Genomic DNA, 22,756 nt, shown 5'->3' on the forward strand with positions numbered 1-22,756 from the left:
GAATCTTGGGAATGACACCTGAGGGGAGGTGAGTGGGAAAAGCTCTCCGGTGAGGTCACCTGGGCCCTGGAAGCTGCTGGCTGGAAGGTGGTGAGACGTGACGCAAGGCCTGTCACGCCCAGAATGGGCCACCTTCTCACCTGGCTCACACCTTTGCATGCCTTATGCCACCCTCTCCTCTTGGCTTCCCCACCTCCCCAGTTTTGAACCAACAGTGTGCTTAGAGAGGCGCTGTAAGTCACCACACCCAGGGGCAGTGGGGTGTAAACCACAGATTTATTTTGCAAGTAAAAGAGGCATCCCAGGAGGGCCAGAACAAAAGGAACCACGGCTGAGAGCAGAATGCTTGGATATGGAAAGACCGGAGAGGTCCGCAGGATTGCAGCCCCTGGGGAGAGCTGGGGAGGCAGGCCGTGGAGTGACCCCAGTGGCCTGGTGGCTGGGGCTCCAGAGGCCTCGGGCGCTCAACTCCACGTGCAGCATTTGCAGGAGGAGCTGAACACCAGGCTCCGAGGGCAGCTCTGCTGGAACGGCCTCCCCCCTACACAGCTGTAGTAGCTGGTCTGGTCCCGAGGGTTAGGGTAGAGCCCGTTGGCTTTGCCTTGGCAGAAGGTGTCCTGTTCAAGGCTGGGGCCACGCTCAGGTTCGGAAGGCCGGCGTGGTGTGGGGACTTCCGGTTCTGGCGTGCCTAAGGCATATAGGGAAGACCTGGGGAAAGAGGGAAGAATCAGCCAAGTCTCCCCCAGGGGATCCCCACCCACAGGCAGAGAACAGCCCGACAACGCCATGCCCACGGCTGCGGCACAGCTCGATGGGCCACACGGGGGCCACACAGGTAAGAGGCAGTCGATGGCCATCCACCGTCTGCACAGAGCAGCCACACACTGGCGAGGGCCCCCGGGGTCTTGCACTGCGGGCTGAGTGCAAGCTTTCCCTCTGAAGAGAGGAGCAAGCTGTGGTTCCCGGGCTGAGGGCCCCCAGAGAGAAGCCCCGGTTACCGACACCCCTGACGGGCATTGCTTTGGTTTATGGTTTCATAAACCATTCGGTTTCATAACCATTCGGTTAATGGTTTCAACAGTTTCCTTAGCCCTCAGGGGTGCATGAAATTTGGGAAATCGCAGTATTGGGACAAGGTTATTTCCTCAGAAGGAGCCAGGACCTGCAGCTCAGGGCGGGGGTGTTGGTACCCTAGCCCCGAATTCTGCCTCTGGTCCCGGAGCCCTTACTCACTCAGCTCCCGCTGCAGTGCCCTGATGAGGGGGTGGGGGCCCTGGTTACAGAAGAAACCAGCGAAGTCGTCCATGTCCAGCGCCCAGACCATGGCCCCGCCCAGGCCCTTCTGCTTCAGGTAGCTGGCCTGTGCGGGGAGCGAGACCGCAGGTGGAGGAGTCTGGGGCAGCCCGGCCAGGCCCGCCCCAGAGCCCATCCTCTGGCTTCTTCATCAGAGACAGGGCTCTTGTTTCTAGCACCCCCAGGCCATGCGTGGTCCAGGCTCCTGGACACAGCCTTGGGCTAGAAGCCCAGGTAACCGGGTCCTGATCCCTACCAGGCATAAGTCATTCTAGAATCCTCCCGCCTCAACAGGAGCATGGCCTGGGGTGGGCATGAGGGTGGAGGTGTGAGGAGTGGATGCGTGTGAACTTCCTTAGGTTCGAAGCTTTAACATCTCTGTCTTTTCTGGGCTGAGCTGCTGTGTTTGGGGGAACTGCCTGCTGGTTGTGATGAATCCAGTTACCATAGGGATGACGAAGCTTCCCCAGAGATCTGAACAATTTCCTGTCTTTAGGTCTTTCTCCTCCCTCGAGGGCCTTCTCCACTAGATCCCCAAGTCGTCCCCAGGAAAGGGTTGTGTGTTCCCTTAAGGGGGCTTCCCTGTCCCCTAAGCCTGCCAGGGGGCCCTGGCATGAGGCAGGGTGTTGGAAGAGAGGGCCGGTCTGGGGCCCGCCCACCTTCTCTGCTTTCAGACTTTCTCAAAGACCTTTCCACCATGACCCCTTCTCCTGTCTGTCTCCTCCAGCCAGGATCACCCTCCCTGCTCAATTCTCCCAGAGCCCTTGATCTACGCCTCTAGGAAGACCTGCCATTGTCTGCCCTGCATCAGAAGGGATGTGACTTGTCCAGATGAACAGGTGCGGGTGCCTCTGCAGGAGGTCACAGTCTCACAGGGGACAGAGGCATGGAAATACATAAATGCAGGGGAGGGGGTGGAGAGATGGGGTAACTGGGTGATAGACATGGGGAAGGTATGTGATGTAATGAGCACTGGGTATTATATAAGACTGATGAATCACAGACCTGTGCCTCTGAAACCAATAACACATTATATGTTAATTAATTGAATTTGAATTAAAAAATGTAAAAGAAAAAGAAATACATAAATGCACTCGTTTTGAACCACCAATATTGGGCAAGAGTTGATGGCGGGATGGTCATATAAGTAAATCAAAAGGTCTATAATTTGAACATGCACCAAATATTGTCAATGAGCTGAATAAAAGGATACAGCTCACTGTATTTCTCCTCTTCATATGTCTGTAGAATCTGCATTTTGTTAAATACAAATACAAGTATGTAATAAAATACAAATTCTTCCGGGCGCCTGGGTGGCTCAGTTGGTTAAGCCACTGCCTTCGGCTCAGGTCATGATCCTGGAGTCCTGGGATCGAGTCCCGCATCGGGCTCCCTGCTCCGCGGGGAGTCTGCTTCTCCCTCTGACCCTCCCCCTTCTCATGCTCTATCTCATTCTCTCTCTCAAATAAATAAATAAAATCTTTAAAAAAAAAAAAATAAAATAAAATAAAATACAAATTCTTCCAAGAGTGGTACTCAATGCAGAGCAACTTTTTGTGATCGTGTCTTTTCTTGATCAATAGGTGGTAAAAATACAAAATACTATCACAAGAAGATCTGTGACATGTTGAGATATTTTAAAGGAGACTCCTCTTTGAAGAGGTTCTGAATGTTATCATTCAGTGCTATTGACAGGCTCGGGCCTACCCAGGACCACCCCCCTCCCAGTAGGGCTGGGCCTCACCTTGGTTCTGAAGCTCTCCACATCATCGAAACCTACCCACTGGTTGCCTTGGAAGGCATAGGGCACCTTCTGGTCCTTGATTCTGTGCTCAATGGCCCCCTTCCAGGAGCAGACCTGTAGGAGCAGAGGGCAGAGCTGGGGAGGAGGCACCTGTGCCCCCTTGCCAAGAGGAGACTAGAGAGTGGAAAACTCCTGTCTGAGGGAGTCTGCAGGACCCGGGAGCTTCTAGATTGAGTGACCTAGAACCCTGGATTCAATGAGGCACTGGGGCTTAACGATAATCCAAGATGACAGATATGGATGGAATTCACCAGGCCAGAATTTGCTATGCCTGATATCCTCATTCAGAAACTATGGGAGAAGCAGCACCGCCCACCCCAGCCCATATTAGGGGTGGCTGTGGGGTCTCCTACCTCGTAGTAAGCCAGCAGCCCTCCCTGGTTGGTAAAGGGGCCAGGGGTTCCAGGCCCCGTGGCTGGGGCCCCTACTCCAGTGTCTGATGGGGAGGCCAGGGTGAAAGATCGTCCGTAGGTGGGCATGCCAAGGATCAGTTTGTTGGCAGGGGTCCCCCTCTGCAGCCAGAGCTGCACAGCAGAGTCCTGGTGAGGGGCAAGGAGGGGCGGGGTTAATGCACCTTACCTCTGGCCTGGTTCTGGTCTGCCAAAACTGGGGGCCTCAGAGAAGCTTCACAGTGTTCCAACCTTAGTAGTGTTCCAACCCTGGCCTGTCTTCTTTAGGTCCTGTCTTATATCCTTGACCCCAGAGAAAGAGAAGCTGCATGGCGCTCTAGCCAAGAGCATGAGCTTTGGAGTCAGACAACCATTCACGGAGCCAATATTTATTCATGGCCCATTGTGCGCCTGGCTAGATGCTTGGGATGCATCAGGGAACAAAGCAGCCGAGATCCCTGCCTGTCTCAGCAACTTACTAAACCTTGCTGAGCCTTGGGCTTCCTGTCTGTAACATAGAAACAACTAAAATTGTAAGAATTACAAGCTATGACGCAGGTATAAGGTCCAGCAAAACGCAGTAACGAGTTGCTGTGATCACGCTGTGCTCTTTGCGGTCTGCTTCATTTATCTCTGTGTTCCTCGTGCCTAGAACAATGCTCGACACTTAGACGCTCAGACAGAAAGAACAAATGAGTACATGGTGTCCTCATGTGTCCCTGACCAGGGCCCTCCCCCTCACGTATGACTTGACGTGACATCCCCAGCCTGTGACATGCGGAGGTACCCAATCTAAGGATGTGGAATAAATAAATAATGACGAGTCCTCCCTCAAGCCAGGATTACGGGGTTCCCCCAGGAAGCTTTCTGTTCAAATCCAAGTCCTCCTGTTACTCCATACCCTCTTAGCACTTAAGTAAGGAACACTTTTCACCTAATATATCCATATTTATTTCTTTTTGCTGGTCTACATGATTTATCTCTGATCAGACTGGACCTTTCCGAAGGCAGAGGGCAGGGCCCCCTGCTGAGCTCTATAGCACTTTGTGCAAGTTTGGACAAGTCACCTTCTGGCCAGAAGCAGTCCTGGGCACAGAGTGCAGAGAGTAGAAGGCCTCTTCGTAAGAGGAGAAAGGCCTCCCTTCCCCATGTGGATCCAGGGCACACAGCCTGGAGAACACAGTGCTGGTGGGCTTTAGGGCCCTCGCCTCTCAGCTGAACGTCTCTGGGTATTTCCTGGCTGGGCTGGGCTGGCTTCCCCAGGACCCACAGTTTTCCAGATGGGGGTGCAGGGGCTGGGCTCGGTGTGAACTACGGATGCCTGACTCAAGTGCCCAAAGATGTGTCCCTTATCTGTGAAAGAGCCCCAGAAGTCTAAGATGTTCTACCCAAGCTGATACACTAAGATTCAGGCTCCTCAAAGTTAAAAAGCATTTTTATTTAAGGTTTTTTTTGTTTGTTTACTTTTTTAAAAGAAATAATAAGGTTGTTCTTAATTTTTAAAATGCAGAGTGGGCTTATAAAAACCCTCTGGGCTGCTCCACCAGGGTGAGCTGCGCAGGAAACCTCCACTCACCCCAGCCTGAAACCACACCAGCCCTTTGCAGGGACTGGATCAAGGTGGAGGGGGCCCTGCCCCGAGGGACATCTCCTGATGTGTTATCAGCTTGGGAAAGCTTCCACCTCCGAAAGCACCTTCAGAAGGTCAATCAGAGTGACCAGGAGGGAAAGTTTACCCATTGTCTTGAAGGAAATGGGGTGGGGGGTATGAAGGAAGCAAGAAGCTATTTTCGCTGGACATTCAAGCTCAAAGACAGTCTCCCAATGAGTCACTGCTTTGTTTGATGTCGTTAAATTGGTTTGTTGTGTCTAATATCAGCCAGGATGCTACACAGAAGTAAGGTTTCCCCTCAGCACTGGCATAGGAGAAGAAAAGAAACAAGCAAAGAAACAAAAAGTCCTGGCTACTCTGTGTCCTGCTTGGTTATCCTGCTTTTCCTTTCCATTAGGGCCTCAAGGCTCAAAAGAGGCCAACTGGGGGCGCCCGGGTGGCTCAGTTGGTTAAGTGTCTGCCTTTCGGCTCAGGTCATGATCCCAGGGTCCTGGGATCAGGCCCCCAGCTCAGCGGGGAGTCTGCTTCTCCCTCTCCCTCGGACCCCCCTCCCCGGCTCTTGCTCTCTCTCAAATAAATAAATAACATCTTAAAAAAAAATGGCCACCTGACAGGGCTTGTGGATGGGGAGTCCTGCCTCACCCCTGCAGCCACTCACCACGTTCAATTTGGCTGCTGCCCCGCTCTCCCCCTGCATCTTGTAGAGGGGGCTGTTATGTCCTGTGATCTTCTCATAAGAGCCGTGGAAGTCGTAGGCCATGAGGCTAATGAAGTCCAGGCTCCTGCAAGAGGCGTGGAGAGAGGGGTGAGGGGCTAGTGAGCAGCCCCTCCTTGCTCCTTCCTGCCCTCACTGTGGGGCCGAGGACAGGCCCTCATGGTAAGAGGCAGGGGTGCAGGCTCACCCCTGGTCTGTAAGAGGTGATCAAACAGCACTCCCTAGTTCCCCCCACAAGTCCCCAATATTGAGGTCATTGTCATTCCGACTGTGGGGTTAGCGGCTCCCGTCTTTGGCATCCTTCCCACAGCAACCTCAGGACACCTCGTGCCCTTACCATTTTGGAGGCAACTCTAGCTCAGTGTTGCTCAAACTTTCGTGTGCACATGAATCACCTGGGAACCTCATTCAAATACAGGCTCTCATTTAGGAGGCCTGTGGTAGGGCCTGAGATCCTGCATCTCTAACAAGCACGCAGGTGCACACTCAACACTTTGGGGTGCCGGAATCCAGACGACTCGTCCTCCTGCCTTCACTCTTGCCCTCCCAGGGTGCTTGATGTTAAAACTGAGTTCCCAAGGAAAAGGGCAAGGATTCCAAAAGAGACTATCTGGAACACTGGAGTAGCTGACACAGTGAGCAGACCCTTCCTGGGTCAGCTGCTGGATGGCCGGTCTTTCCCAAAATGACACGTCGCAGGTGAGCACCTGCTTTACTCCTGCGGCAGCTCAGGCTGCAGTGGCCTCTCCCACCTCGGAGAGCACGGCTTCCTTACCGTCCGCCTGAGACTCACTGAGCAATTTTGTCCACCTCATATCCAGCATCTATGTCCTTTCTCCCGGCCGGGACGGCTGCACTCAGAAGGAGGCGTTCCTTCCCCGAAGTCTGGGCTTCCTGCTGGAAGGCGTCGGCCAGGTCCTGCAAGGGCAGCTCAGAGTGAGCACAGAGACAGGGACCAGACAGGCCCCTGGGGGCTCCAAGCAGATGCTCACTCTCAGGAGTCTGAAAACCGACCACAGGGCTGGTCTGTGCTATGCTAACACACGAAGCAGTGGGCCCCGGGGACAGAGCAGCACCCACATGTCCTGTGAGGCCACCGGTCCAGGCCCCCCCTGGCCAGTGGGGTGACTCTCTTCCCCACCCAGCCATACCTGCACCAGGGCTGTGAAGCGCTGCTTGTCTGAAGGAGGGCTCCCCCGGCTTCCTGGGTACTCCCAGTCAAGGTCAAGGCCATCAAAACCATAATTGCGCAGAAACTTAATGGCTGAGTTGACAAAGGTCTGACGGTTGTTGGCTGTCGCCACCATATCTGTGAACCTGTGGGGTGATGAAGGACAGTGTGGGCCTGCCTTGCTGACAAGGGGGCCACTCTCTCCCTCAGACGCAAGCGAGAAACTCCTCAGGATATAGGTGGCCGGCCGTTCGGGCCGGGAGGATGCTGGGAGGGCTGCTTCAGAGGCTGCTGAGATATTTGCCGTGGAATTACCAGCCTGGCCTCGGAAAGAGACAACTCACAAGTGTGTCCTGTCCCCAGGGCACATTGACTTGCCTGGAGCTCTGCCTCCCTGAATTCCCTCCACCAACCTACTGCCATGTCCCTGCTCAGGGAATTGTCCTACCCTGAATCAGAGCTGGCTGTCACCCCAGCGTGGAGGTTTAGAAAAGAAGAGCAATCAGTTTCTAAAAGAACAGAGAGAAGTACAGCAAGGTTAGTGAGGATCTGGGTAACCCGAGAGCCTGCTGCCCTCATTCCCTGGTGGGTTAACACAGTCATTTTCTTCAAACTCACATTCGTAAAATGCTTGTGCTATTACTCGTCCAGAGCTCCTCGAAATCCCGAGCTGCCCGAAGAACCCCCTCCCCACATCCTCCTGATTTCCCAGGATCGCTCCAAGAAGTGTCTCAAGGTTTCTGATCCTATTTTAATTGGTTTTCTATTGATTTATTAATTTAATTAATAGCAGCAGTTCTTAAGTGGGTCTACGTGCTGGGATCCCCAGGCTAAGAACCCCTGTATTCCAATAAAAAATCTGCATATAAACAGTATTTGGGGAAGGTGGGTCATAAATTTCATCAGGTTTTCAAAAGGGCTCATGATCCAAAAAATTTTAGAAATGGGATGCCCGGGTGGCTCAGTCGGTTAAGCGTCTGCCTTCGGCTCAGGTCATGATCCCGGGGTCCTGGTCGAGCCCCGCATCAGGCTCCTTGCTCAGCAGGGAGCCTGTTTCTCCCTCTGCCTGCCACTCTCCCTGCTTGTGCTCTCTCTCTGACAAATAAATAAATAAAATCTTGAAAAAAAAAACCCAAAAAGTTTTAGAAAGAGCAGTTTAGAACTTTGGGAACCTTATATTCTGGACTTTCTAGGAAAAGTCTAGGTTCAAATATCTCATTCCATTATCTCCATAATTCCTCAAAAATGTCCCAGAAATGCCAATATTTTGGACAGCCAAACTCACTCTCAGAAGTGGAACAAAAATTCTCAGATAAGATATCCTGTTTTAGAGCTCCAGAAATATAGACACTACATATTGTCTGGGATTAGCTGGGACTCTCCCTCTACCCATTTCTTGGAGGAAGAGACTGAAAACTGGAAAGAGACCAGAATCTCTCCTGCGCTCCTGGCAAGACTGGATGTGTAACAGTCTGGAGCTAAGCCCCCTCCACAGCCCTCCGAATGAGGTACCAAGAGCCCAAGAGGAAGGTCAGCCCCCAGAGTCCAGGCTCCCCTCCCGACTCCCTCACCCTGACTACACTTCAGCCTGGCCTGATTCCCTGACCAGGGCTCTCCCTTGCCAGTAAGTCGGGTCTCCACCCAGTCTCCACCCAGTACAGGTGCCCATGGCCGACTCACTTCTGGGTGCCGAAGTTCCAGCCCCCAATGGCAAGCAGCGTCTTCAGCTTGGGATTTCTAGGAAAGACAACACAAATGCTGGAATTGACAGAATTGAATGCCTAGCCAGCTCCTGGGGCTCACCTCACTGATGGGGAAAGCAAGGGGTGGTGGGTGCCCTGATGGCCGCTGATGGGATGGGGGTTGTGTAAGTCCCTATGCACAGAGCCTGGATGGGGGAGCTCTAGATTGGGAAAGAAAAGGCATGTTCCTGCCTTCAAGGGCCTCCCATCTGCTGGGGATATATACAGACAAAGAACTCAGGAAGCAGAGATAAGGGCAGATCCACAGAGTGGCTTTGTCAAGGTGGCGATAACACTTGAGCTAAAGGATGGATAGACTTTAGGAGGAAGAAGGGCATGCATACCCAGCAGAGGGAAACAGTTTCCCAACCCGGATCCCACTTAGACCTAAACTGGAAGGGCCCTTAAGAGTCCCTCTCTACCCGTACATCTTCCATATAAGCACAGGAAAGCCCGGAGAGGTGACGCAACTTGCCCAAAGCCACACAGCAGGTCTGTAGCTGAATTGCAGCCCTGGGGAAGATTTCTGGCTCTGAGAAGAGGCACCTGCCTTCTCTACCTCCCATCCCCCTCCAGAGCAGCTCACATCTTCTTCAGGCCATTGAACTCCTGGTACAAGGCCTCGTCGTTCCACTCTATAGAGCTGAGCTGGTGGTTCTTCATGCCCGCAAAGGCATAAACGAGGTGGGTGCACAGGTTTGGGTCCACATCCTTGGGCAAGAAGCAAGCGACCCCCTGTCTGTACTGGGCCCAGTTGGTGAAGTAGCAGACCAGCTTTGTGGCAGAGCCTGGCCATTGGGGACAAAGAAAAGAAATGGCAGTCATAAGGGTCTGCTGAGGACTGGCATCCTCCGCCCCGGGGCAGAACCTACATAATGCCAGAGAGTGTTAACTATGACTCTTGACCTGCTGAAGCCAGGGAGGCAGAACTTTCAAAATGCGGCTTGGAATACTTCAGAAGTTTCATTAAAATGCAAATACATGAAGTAGCAGAGAAGAGGCCTCAGTTACATGCCTGCGTTTATGTTTTAGTCTTGCTTTAAAAAAGTTTTATTTCTTGCAGAGAATCTATGTTTGTTAATATCTCTGATAAGGTTCTAATGAAGAGCTTGTTTTATCTAGGAAAAGGCAGCTTGTTTCTGGAATCCCCAGAAAGTTTGGGAACTTTGGGAGGGCGGGGCGTCTGTTCCTAGAAGTTTGATCTAGCAGTGATGGCCCCCACAGAGGTCAGTGTTATGCTAGGTTGACCAGATAACCAGACAGCGAGAAGACTGATTTTTATTCCTGTATCTGTCAGAAGTGCACTTTGGGCCGATTGCTTCTTCAGCTCTGGTCCAGGGTCCCCATCTGAAAATGACGGTTTGGTCTCTGAGGTTTCTTCCAGAACTTGCGGTCTTTGAGGGTGTGGGCTGCACGAGCCAATATTTTATGCCAGGGACTTGGCAGAATCGTGGGTTTGTACTGGAGCACATCTATGGCCAGTGTCTAGACCTGAGGACTTCCTTTAGCCCTGACAGGGTCTCTCTGCAGTCCCCTCTGCCTTCCATGTGGCCAGTGAGAGGTCAGGGGAGAGGGAAGGGGGTGCAAAGTGTCTACTGGAGGCTGTGTGGAAACCCACAGCATGAGGGGCTGTCTGAGACTCCCCTGGGCAGACCGATGGCTCCCGAAGGAGAAGCTGGAGTCCTTGGGTCGTCACTGGCTCTAACCAGAGGCCACTCAGGAGTAGAACTTGCCAGTGGGGGCTGGGAATGTAGCCTGCAGTGATACAGGAGGAGGAGGATTGGTGAACTCCTCAAAGCAAAGGGTTAACCTGGGGAACAATACCTCCTAGGACTGACCATCTAGGAGGAAGCCTGGAGGCTCTTCTTACATCATACCCTGTTATATCAAATATCGTGCATGGATTTTCGTACTAGAGAGGCAATAAAATGTGGTGGTTAAGAGCAAGGTCTCTGGAATTTTAATGCCTGGGTTGAAATCCCAACTCTGCCATTTTCCAGCCAGGTTACTCAGCTTCTTGCTCCATACCATGAGAACGATCATCGTTTCTACCTCAAAGGACTGTCGTATGGATAAAGAGTTAAGATATTAAATACTCAGAACGTTGCTAGCAGATAGCGAGCTCTGTTCTAAGTGCTTTACATATATTAACCCTTGATTCACGCAAGACTCTGTTAATATATATACCATATATATACCAATATATATACCATACCATAAACCCAGAAGTAGCTTGGACTTAGGCTTTTGGGGAAATCTTCAACCTTTCTTCCCCATGTTTATTATTTCTGTGGCCTCAGGCTGTTGCCTCCTGGGAGACCAAGAGGAGAACTATTTGTCTAATGTCTCAGCCCAGCCTCAAGATGAGGGTCTGAGGAGCCAGCCTGACACACAGGGAATGGGGTGGGGTGGGAAGGGAACCCCAGAATCCAAGTTGCTGAGCATCCCCCAGAGATCTCTCTCCTGTCTGACACGGGAAGTAGCCCTTCCTGGCTCCCCTGAGCCCTACACGCCATCAGTCCAGCAGAGTATGTTGTCTAGGTGGAGCTAAGGGGCTGGGATGCAGAGCTGGGTAAGACTTGAGCTCCTTCCCTCCAGGAGCTCACTGCCTGGTCGGGGAGACATCTATGCCAATAATCAGCAACACTGACATACATACTGGGAAATGTGTTCAGCTCTGTGAGAGCACAGAGGTTTGGAGCAAGTGACCTTAGGAAAGACCTGAGAGAGCTTGACAGTGAAGCTGGCCCCATGGACATGCAGTTGGGCTAGTAGGTAAGGCAGCAAAAACTTTCCCTGAAGGAATGGCAGGGCTGTTCGCGGCACAAGGACACTTGCATGGGGCTGAGCTTTGGAGGAGAAGCCCCACGGAAATCTGGCAAGAGCTCTTGATGTGGGGGTGGGGGTCAGGGTCGGGGTTGGAGAGTGAGTGGGGAAGGCAGCAGAGCCCAGGGAAGGGGCTGAGGGGATCCAGGGCTGGCCTCAAGAAGGTACCATTTACCCTCCCCGCCTCCAAGAAAAGGGGGCATCCAACTCTTGATTTCAGCTCAGGTCTTGATCTCAGGGTCATGAATTCAAGCCCCGCATTGGGCTCCACACTGGGTGTGGAGCCTACTTCAAACAAACAAACAAACACAAAACAAAACAACAAAATAAAAAAGAAAGGCTCCACTTACCCCATTGGATTGTCAGCAGAACTATCAAACCTAAAGCAGCACAAGAGAGAAGGCAGAGGTTAAGAGGTCATTGGTATTTTCCTTGGCCCCTATCTGCCTCTTGAAGCCCGGGAGGTAGAGATGGTCAGAGAGGGGTAGGCCCAGGTTGGTTTCCTCCAAATCAAACTTCTTTTGTCCAAAAGGGACCCAGGAGGGCACTGTGTCCATCCCTTCACCCCAGCCAGACAGCAGGGGCCCTCCCTGGCCTGGACTAGTCCCAGACCTGATGGAACTTTCTGCAAACAGAGGCTGCCCCTCCCTAGAGCATCAGTATTTAGGAAGATTCTAGGAAAACCCCAACTCGTGAGGAGAGAACGTTTCTTTTGGAACAAGCAGAAAACCTGTCCTGGGGCTGGTGCGAGCCAGTGTGGAAGGGCTAGGTCAGAGATGCCACCTCTCGGTGAGTCCTCCGCACCTCTGTTCACCCCCACTAGCTCCCTACTTCCTGCTGCTTTCCCGCTGCACCTCACAAGAACTTGGTTGAGTTACCAGCATCCTTGGAGACCTAGGGCCCAGCAGGACTCCTTTAGAAAGATTTATTTCACCTTTCTGGTGACCTTGGATTTTCCTGTTAACCTAATAGAACCTGTGTGAACACTTGCAAGGACACCCAAAGTCATGGCCTCCAGGCTGCCCTCTGTCTTGCAGGACAACCAGCACGGGATTAGGGAAGAATCCGTTGGCAGTGGGCATCCCTTGGAAAAGGCCAAAAGCAGAAGTCTAAGAACATGGGAAAGATAAAGCCACCCACTGCAGTGGTGTTTGCTGACTCTGGGCTTGCAGGACAGAAGGAGGAAAAGTCCATTTCAGCCTGTTGAGAAAAGCCTCTCCTTGCAGCATGGAGTCTCTTGGATTGAAAGAGTCCAGGGGGACCCCACAGGAATGGAATGACCCTCTGAAGTTCTCCCGCTTCCTTGCAGACAGCACCAAGAAGCCCCCTAATAACCACATCCTCACCTCCTCACAGCTCCCCGGGCCCAGCCCACTCTCCCGGACGGTGCCTACTCACCTGCCCAGGCCATGGACCGTGCCATGGTGCTGGCTAGGCACCAGACTCCAGCCTGTGCCACCAGCTCTCTAGACCTGCTCTCCTTTTATCAGGCTGCTCTGATCCACCGTAGCCTGGACTGTTGAAATCAGGCGGTGGCGGAGCGGGGAGAGAGGGGCTGGGGTGTGGCGTGAAGGGCTAGGGTGTCACATAGCATGGATTGGGCAAACCTAACACAATGGCCTTTAGCAATCTTTGGTTTTCTGGAACAATCACAGAGTGTAAACTGTGCCCTTGGCATGACCAAAACTGGGAGGCAGAGAGAGGGAAGCAGGAAGTGTTTCTAAGCATCCTGCTGGACAAGTATGGTTCTCATTCCTTGGTGGGAGTTGGTGAAGACTGTGAGTGACCTATAACTTAATGGGCTGGGGAGGAAGAGGAATGACTCACAAGTCAGGGGAACTGGGCTCCTGACCAGCCTGCTTGCTTGCTTCTCCACAGCCTCCTCTGGAATTCACTTGCCCTCTCTGTAAGATGATGGGGTTGCAAATATAATATGTATTTTATGAAAGTTCTATTTTATTACCCTCTACATGATAGTAATATATTTTATATTCATTGATTGAGAAAAATACCTAATGACAAATGGCAACTATGAGCTTAGTAGTAGTTTTAAATGCCTTGGTTTTCTTTGTCTTTTTTTTAATTTTTTTTAAGTAAGCTCTATACCCAATGTGGGCTTGAACTCACAACCCCGAGATCAAGAGTCACATGCTCCACTGACTGAGCCAGCCAGGTGCCCCTTGAATGCCTTGTTTCCTATAAATTATATATATATTAATTTCCTACGGCTGTTGTAACATATTCCCACAAATCTGGGAAGCTTAAAACAACAGAAATTCATTCTCTCTCAGTTCCAGAGGCCAGATATCTGAAACCAAGGTGTTGGCAGGGCCATCTGTCCTCTGACGTTTCTATGGAAGAATCTTTCCTTGCACCTTCCAGCTTCTGATGGCTTCTGGTATTCCTTGGCTGGTGGTGGCATCACTTTGACCTCTGTCTCATGGCCTTTCCCCTGTGTCTCTGTGGATCTTCTGGTACCTCTTACTAAGACACATGTCATTGGATTTGGGGCCCACCCTAATCCAGGATGATCTCATCTTGAGATTCTTGCCTTAATTACATCTGCAAAGACCCTTATGCCAAATAAGGTCACATTCCGAGGTCTTTTTGGGGGGGGGTGGCATGGGGAGGAGTACCATTCAACCCGCTGTAGGACCTAACCGTGTTCGTGTTACTGATTCTGTCTGTAGACAATGTCTGGTGAGTGCATGAACTCCAGGGTCCCAGGCGAAACTTGGCAGCTCTTAGGTGATCAGATCTTTGATCCTTGACCTTAATATCAGTGGCCTGGATGGCTGAGTGGGAAAGTCTGGTGGCAGCAGGTTCTGGGGTCAGGTTGCCTAGTTTTAATCCCGGCTCTGCCATTTACTATCTGCACAACTTCGAGCCAGTTCCTTAACTTCTCTGAGCTCCAGTTTCTTCATCTGTGAAGTGAAATCCTCGGAGGATTATTGGGAAGGCCCTACATGTTGGCAGCTCCTGGTTCTGCCCTGTGTGTGTCAGAGCTCAGGGCCCTGGTAACCTCTGTGAGGTCCCTAAGAGGGTGGGACCTCGGTACCCAGATGCGCAGGCCCTGTGTCCTCGCTTTCCCTGAGGCAGCCATGGCCTCTTTTTTTTTTTTTTTTTAAGATTTTTATTTATTTATTTGACAGAGAGAGACACACAGCGAGAGAGGGAACACAAGCAGGGGGAGTGGGAGAAGGAGAAGCAGGCTTCCTGCGGAGCAGGGAGCCCAATGTGGGGCTGGATCCCAGGACCCCGGGATGATGATCTGAGCCGAAGGCAGACGCTTAATGACTGAGCGACCCAGGCGCCCCAGCCATGGCCTCTTTTTTGGTCATTTCTGTTCCCTTCCCTTGGGGATCCTTCAAAGGAGGCTGCTCAGGGTCCCCTGAGATCTACAGAGGTGCCTCAGCTCCTGGGATGCGAGCGAGAAGGGGACGGTGAATGCGTGAGTGAAGATTGCTTCTCCAGAGAGGCCGGTGGCCTCCTTCACTTGCCTGCCACCCCCACAAACACAACTGAGCTGTCAGCTTGGAGCTTCTCTGACTCAGCTTCCCGTCCCCAAGAGGACCCTGAACAGCAGGGGCCCAGCGTTCTGAGTTGCTCCAAATACCCATCTGGCCCAACTCATGTAGGGTCTCCACTATACCCAGTAGCCCACCATTAGCATCGTTACCTTGGTGAATGCAGCTGATTCTCCTTATTCTTATTCTTATTCTTATATTGTTTTCTTTTTGGTTCCAGACCATTTCTTCAAAGGAAAGTCAGTAGGAACCTATTATATGAAACAAGCTCCTCTAAGTTCCTCTGGGAAAAATCTGGTGAGGGTCGGGGGCTCCGACTCTTGTGCTCTCGACTCTAAGATCAGCATGTCCTCCACACCAGCTCCCACGGCACCCCTGCGGGGGAGGGACTTGCCTTCAGCGGGGACACTGGCAAATGCAACTGTGTGCCCTATTTCCTAAAAACCAACAATACATGTCATAAACTTTGAAATGCTAAAGGCATTTCCATTAAAATAAGTAATAAAGAAAGCTTGAAGGCTACCACCACTGTTGCTCAGCGCTGTTTTACAAATTTTGCCTATTACAGGGGCACCCAGTGGCTCAGTCAGCTGAGTGTCTGACTCTTGATTTCGGCTCAGGTCATGGTCTCAGGGTCGTGGGTTCGAGCCCCATGTCGGGCTCCATGCTCAGTGGGGAGTCTGCTTTGGATTCTCTCTCTCCCTCTCCATCTGCCCTTCCTCCCGTTCCCACTCTCTCTCTCTCAAATAAATAAAAATAAATAAATCTTTAAAAAAATTTTTGGCTATTATACTAAGAAAAGGGGAAAATATATATAGTATATGAATGATATAATTGCCAATAGTTGTAGATATGTTTGGATATCTACAAAACCCTTCTGTTTTCTAGACTCTCAAAAAAATAGACCAGGAATAAAACAGAATTTGCTGGATTTAAGGTGAATTAATAGCTTTTCTCTGTATTAGCAGAAACCAATTAGAAATAGAAACGGGGGCAAATGTGTGATCTACAGAAGTGTCAAAAGCTATAAAACACTTAGGACTAAATTTAATAACAATAAATCTGATAGTAAAATCTACAAAACTTATTGCAGGACATAAACAAGATCCAAACATGTGCCTGCACAGGGAAACTATATCATTAAAAAAATATCAATTCTCTTGGGGCGCCTGGGTGGCTCAGTCGTTTGGCGTCTGCCTTTGGCTCAGGTCATGATCCCAGGGTCCTGGGATCGAGCCCCGCATCGGGCTCCCTGCTCAGCAGGACGCCTGCTTCTCCCTCTCCCACTCCCCCTGCTGGTGTTCCCTCTCTCGCTGTGTCTCTCTGTGTCAAATAAATAAATAAAATCTTTAAAAAAAAAAAAAAATATCAATTCTCCTTAGGGCGCCCGGGTGGCTCAGTCGGTTAAAGCGTCTGCCTTTGGCTCAGGTCATGATCCCGGGGTCCTGGGATCGAGCCCCGCATCGGGCTCCCAGCTCAGTGGGGAGTCTGCTTCTCTCTCTCCCTCAGCCCCTCCTTCCTGCTTATGCACCTTCTCTCTCTCTCAAATAAATAAATAAAATCTTTTAAAAAATGTCGATTCTCCTCAAGTTAAAAAAAAAGATAGTAATGATGAGGGACATACTATACAAAACTTACTATAAATCCATTGGGATCAAAACATGGAATTGGCACCAGGGCAGACAAACAGAGGTAGATCTGAGCATATATGGAAAACATATGTCCAACAAAGGCAATGTTTCAACTGGGCAGGAAAAAGATGTTTCATAAATGCCAATGACTTAATTGTCTACCAAACTGGAAAGAATCAAGGTTGGGCCCCCCCACACACACCGTATATAGTAGTGAGGACAGGGGTAAGATGAAGGGGTGCCCTGGAAGTAAAGGGAGGTGGCCAGAACCCAGCCAGAGAGGGCGAGGGGAGGCGGGGGGAGTGGTGTTTGAACAGAGCTTCGAGAACTAGTAGTGTGGCAGGCAAAGAAAGGCAGGATGGTTTTGGCAAGCATACCGGATATTCAGTGATGGGTCGTCTCAGACAAAACAGCCCATGATGCTGCAGGGACAGTAAGACAGCCTCCCATCAGTTGAGAAGCACCGATTGAGGAAAGCAGGCTGGGGGTGATCTCTGCTAAGGGGCCCTAGGGGGGAGGGCACTAGACATGCCAGCAGGGGAGGAGGGGGCTGCGTTGTTTTACCAACCTGGACTTTTTCCGCAATTATGTCTCAGACTAGGTAGGGTACATTTGAGGCTGACCTGATAGGCCTGACCCAAACTGCAAAATATCAAGGAATAGAAAGCTACAGCCTGGGCGGGGGGGGGTCGAGGCCTGGGAAGCAGAAGACAGGCCCATGTCCTGTGAAGCCCAGGGAGTGACCCAGAACACCCACCCGTGAATTTCTAACTCAAGTAAACAGGTCTTGGCCTCCAGTGCAGGTGACCCATGTCTAAGCTGAAAGATCCCTGGTACCTTCAGCAAGCTCTAATCAACAGCATGCCATGCCTCTGCTCCTTGGCCTTCTCCCTCCCGGGGCAGCCTTCCTGGCCCCTCACATCTTACAGACAGGGATCCATCTGAGTCAAGCCTTGCCTCCTCCCCAGTCATGCTGGTCCACACCAACTCCTGCCATCTGGGAGCCATTCCTTCCACCCAGAGCAGGAAGACACCCTGCTTGGAGACCGACAGGCCTGGGTGTGCCTCAGTGGATCTCCCAAGAGATGACATCAGGGGGCTTTATACCCTTTCTTCCATCCCCACTGGCTTCTCTCACCCTCTCTCAGCCACACCTCCCCCCCCAAAAAAACAAATTCAAGTAAGGCCAGTGTGCTTGATACACAATAAAACTTCAAGATAAACCCCCAGCCCGCCCCACCCCAGAGCAGACTCTTCTACAGAAATTCTGAAGCCTGCTCTGGTTCACACACATCCTGGTTGTCTGAGCCGGGGTGAGTTACAACCTCTCCAAGCCTCTGTTTCTTCATCTGCAGAATGGACACAACACTACCTATCTTCCTGGTGAAGTGAATCGAGTAGAGAATGTGTGGAAGGGCTTATAAGGGACCGAGCACCAACCGGATCTTATCATGAGACCCCGATCACAATGGGCGGCGTCACGCTGTTCTGCCCTTGCCGCCGGCTGGCATCCCATCTGGGTCGCTGCACCGTCCCCAGCCAGGCGGGCCCGGGCCTCTCCCCCGGACACCACTCTGTACCTCCCTGTGCTGAGCATGTGAGGAGCCTTCACATAAGTCCGTTAACTGCTTCTTCCCACATTCCAGCCAGTTCTTTCCCACCACCCAGCCGGTTCCTCCAGGCACCCAGGAAGTACCCCTGATCCCCCCTTTTCCCCCATCCTCACATGACCGGGTGCTACGAAGAGTCCTCCCTCCTGTTCCATCTCCTCCACCACCCCCAAGCCCCGTCAGCTCTCGCCCTGTCCACTGGAAGCCTCATAACTGTCCCCCCTCCTTCCTTCTCTTGTCCCCTGCCCTCCATTCTCCACACAGCAGCCAGGGAGGGCTTTGAGAAACTGCAATCCCATCCTGTCACCCTCCTGCTAAGACCCCTCCAGGGTTGCCACTGAACTCAGAATAAAATACAACTTCCTTAACTGTGTCTCTTGAAAATTCCAAGTCTGTTCTTTCATTAAGGCCTCTGCACCTGCTATTGCTTCTGCCTGGAATCTTCTTCCCTGGGATCTTCACACGGCCGCCTCCTTGTCCCCATTCAGGCTTCTCCTAAACATCCATATAAAGTAGTACCTGCTTCTCAAGTCACTCTGTTCTGTTCTGCTGATTTGTTTTCTCCCAAGTACTTCCACAAGCTGATTCTACCCATGGAGCATCTATCTATCTATGCACATGTACGGTCTGTTTCCTATCCCTAGAGTGCAGGCTTTGCGAGAGGAGGGACTTCGTCCTGTTTATTCCTTTAGCTCTAGTGCCTAGAACATATCCCAGCACATAGTAAGTGCTCAATCCTTGTCTACTGAAAAAAAAGAAAGAGGGCCCCCTGGGTGGCTTAGTCGGTTAAGCCTCCGACTCTTGATTTCGGTTCCGATCATGATCTCAGGGTCGTGGGATGGAGCCCCACGTCACTGGGCTCCATGCTGGGTGTGGAGCCAGCTTAAGATTCTCTCTCTGTCTCTCCCCCCTCCCCTGCTTGTGCTCTCTCTGTCTCACAAAGAAAGAAAGAAAGAGAGGAAGGAAGGGAGGGAAGGAGGAAGGGAGGGAAGGAGGCAGGAAGGGAGGGAGGGAGGGAAAAGGAAGAGAGAGAGAGAGAGAGAGAGAAAGAAAGAAATTGAGAGACAGAATATGGCCTCCAGTGCGCTGCATGATCTGGCCCCAGCTTTCAGCCTCACACTGATCACTATACCCCAAGTGCTCTGGTCCTACTTCATGAACACAAACATGACCAGCTCTCTCTCCGCTCAGGGCCTTGGCACATCCTGTTCCCTCTGCCTGGAATGTGCTTTCTTCCCTCTTCTTGTCCTCCAGGTGTTGTCTCAACTGTCACCTGTTCTAGAGGCCTCCCCTGACTACCTGATTCCTGATACTCTCTCCTGAAGCAGCATGCTCTTTCCTTTCCAAGCCCTTATCCTAATTTGCAATTATATACTTATTTTGTGAGTTTGTGTATTTAATGTGTGTGTGTGTGTATCTCACTAGGCCAGAGGCTCCAAGAGAAGGGACCACGTCCGTTTGTCCACTACTCTGCGTCAACAGCCCCAGGGGCTGGCGCATAGAACAGGAGGCCTCAGTAAATATCTGTTGAGTGAGCTAATTATTGAATGTTATTTCCCAGTATCCTTTTTTTTTTTTAATTTTTTTATTGTTATGTTAATCCCCATACATTACATCATTAGTTTTAGATATAGTGTTCCATGATTCATTGTTTGTGCATAACACCCAGTGCTCCATGCAGAACGTGCCCTCCTCAATACCCATCACCAGGCTAACCCATCCTCCCACCCCCCTCCCCTCTAGAACCCTCAGTTTGTTTTTCAGAGTCCATCGTCTCTCATGGTTCTTCTCCCCCTCCGATTTCCCCCCCTTCATTCTTCCCCTCCTGCTACATTCTTCTTCTTCTTTTTTTCTTTCTTAACATATATTGCATTATTTGTCTCAGTATCCTTTAATACTCAATGTCAAGTGCTCATAAAGTAGCAGCTTGATGTGAGAAATGCAAACCTCCCCCTCAATATACAAATATACATATATGGTCTAAATATACAAATCAAAACCTCTTAATGTATTAGCAGAAGTCATTCTCCCCAAAGTGTGGGTACCCAAAGCTGGATAAAAGAGGATCCAGAGTGGAGTGGAGACTCCTGAGCTCTTCCCTTTCCTATCTGGGTACCTTTGGATGAGCCTGAGTCCTGGACAAGGGTGAAGTTCATGGCTGCTGGCTGATGTGGCCTTCATTCTTGCTGACACTCACGTCTGGGAGTCAGGGCACCCTCTGGGGACAAAGGACACACTGAGTCCACTCTGGTCATGCAGACTGTGGCGTTGCCCATCCAAATGTCAGCTTGTTTTCGGATCCTGGTGGACCACATCCCAGGGGAAGCTGCTTCTCTTAGCAATAACAGGGTTGAGCCTGAGGCAGTTGGCATGCAGTGGATATCAGAACTGAGAGAGAAGGATCCGGTCCAGCTAGAGTGGGTCAACATGGGAAATATAGCCTATTCACCCCCCAAGGCTCTCCCCTACCTGTCTGCTTCAGATGCCAGACGGAGACACCAGCTCCTTTCCTTCTCTTTCATTTTCTCATTCTTTCTCTCTCTCTCCCTCTCTTCTTCCTTCCCTTGTATATTTCTACACATAATTTTTGATATACAATAATGTCCACTGCATTCCTTGCAACATTCAAAAACATAACATAAACCTAAAACAGGCTTAGGTGTTGCCTCTTGGAGCTTGGAATTCTATGTCGAGTTAAAAAAAGATAAAGGGGGCGGCTGGCTGGCTCAGTCGGTGGAGCATGAGACTCTTGATCTCAGGGTTGTGAGTTCGAGCCCCACGTTGGGGGTAGAGATTACTTAAAAATAAAATCTTGGAAGAAAGAAAGAGAGAGAGGGAGAAAGAAAGAAAGAGAAAGAAAGAAAGGAAGGAAGAAAGATTTCCTCAATACACTGTTAAAGAAAAAAGCAAGGTGTACCCATAGCACATGGCAGATTGAACAAAGGTATTTATTTATCTCCACTCTCCCGAAAACCCCCAAAATAGCAGTTAAAGGAATGAAATGGTATAAATCAACTAAAACAAAGCAAATGGGAGAGGGGACCAAAATTGATGAGACATGTCAACAAATGTTTGAGCATTTGTTCAAATATTCACATTTGATAATGAATACAGAGTGAACAAGCAGAACCAGCTTAATAGACCTGAAGAAGCCAAGACCTCAGACTGCAGGTGGGGAGCCCACAGGAAGCAAGGGACTCATGCCAAGGCACCCTGGAAAGCCACAGGAGTTGGTAGAATGTTGCGAAGTGGAGTGAGGCTGACAACAAGTGTGGGTGAATTGTTAGACCCCCAGATCCTCTTCTTCTTGTAGCCTTGCCTGTCCAAATGGGTTCTGCCCAGCTTCTGGGGAGCCAGCCATAAGATTTGGGTGGACCAGAGTGACTGTAGACTTGGGAACACCTTGCCCAGCACAGAGGGGAGTGGGGATGAGGGTGTGGGTGCCAGACTGAAGACAGAGACTGATGATTGGGGGATTATGTGAAAGTCTACGCACAGAGGGGAGTGGGGATGGGGGTGTGGCTGCCTGACTGAAGACAGAGACTGATGATTGGGGGATTATGTGAAAGTCTGCACGTGCAATGCTCAGACCCCAACCCTTCCTTCCACAAGAGCCCCAAGCAGGGCACTGAAAAGTTCTTCTCAGGAAAAACTGACCAGCCTGAAAGAAAAGTTACTGAAGCTCAGACCATCAAAACTCAAATGACATCTAGGGGCCCCCAGTGGAATAGCTGTGTCCCTGTCCCATCACCCCAAGGTGGGGCCTGATATAAGAAACCACCCAAGCCCCCAGAGCTTCCAATAGTGATGACTCATTATTGCATATGGAAGAAAAGCCAAGCTCACCAGACACTTGATGAAAGAGTCCCCACGTGAAAGATAGAGCAAAACAAACAGAAAAAAAGGAACTTAAAGAAACCAGAGTGAGGGGTGCCTGGGTGGCTCAGTCGTTAAGCGTCTGCCTTCAGCTCAGGTCATGATCCCAGGGTCCTGGGATCGAGCCCCGCATCAGGCTCCCTGCTCAGTGGGGAGCCTGTTTCTCCCTCTCCCACTCCCCCTGCTTGTGTTCCTTCTCTCGCTGTGTCTCTCTCTGTCAAATAAATAAATAAAATCTTTAAAAAAAAAAAAAAGAAAGAAACCAGAGTGCGTGGCAGGAGGGGCTTCTGATTTTCTAACCTCAAACAATTACTTTCTGCCTACTAACAATGAGCATACATTACTTTTATTACTTAAAAAATTTTTTAATGTACCTGTTTTCTGTACACCTTCTAGATAGCAAGTACTGAGCCAGGCACTGGGGACCCTGAGATGAATTCCCAGCCCCTGTCTCTGTGGAGTTTACAGCCTGCAGGGTTAAGCACTGCTTTTTGCTGAGGTCATTTTTCCACATGCAAATCTCCCTGTGAGGTACAACCCTCTGAGAATTCACACTTCTG

General features: G+C 50.8%; 1 protein-coding gene across 1 annotated transcript; it reads right to left on the reverse strand.

Moving 5' to 3' along the window:
• Window positions 1–257: 257 nt before the first annotated feature.
• Window positions 258–13,069, reverse strand: CHIT1 (chitinase 1). The gene is given in 12 exon segments (XM_036079569.2): window positions 258–691; window positions 694–708; window positions 1,234–1,360; window positions 3,038–3,151; window positions 3,451–3,636; window positions 5,757–5,880; window positions 6,607–6,731; window positions 6,965–7,130; window positions 8,665–8,721; window positions 9,313–9,514; window positions 11,903–11,932; window positions 12,951–13,069. Coding segments are annotated over 12 exon segments (1,398 nt in total). The 5' UTR covers window positions 12,976–13,069; the 3' UTR covers window positions 258–464.
• Between the last annotated feature and the right edge of the window lie 9,687 nt (window positions 13,070–22,756).

Source organism: Halichoerus grypus, chromosome 7 (assembly GCF_964656455.1).
Source record: "Halichoerus grypus chromosome 7, mHalGry1.hap1.1, whole genome shotgun sequence".
Taxonomy (NCBI): Eukaryota; Metazoa; Chordata; class Mammalia; order Carnivora; family Phocidae; genus Halichoerus; species Halichoerus grypus.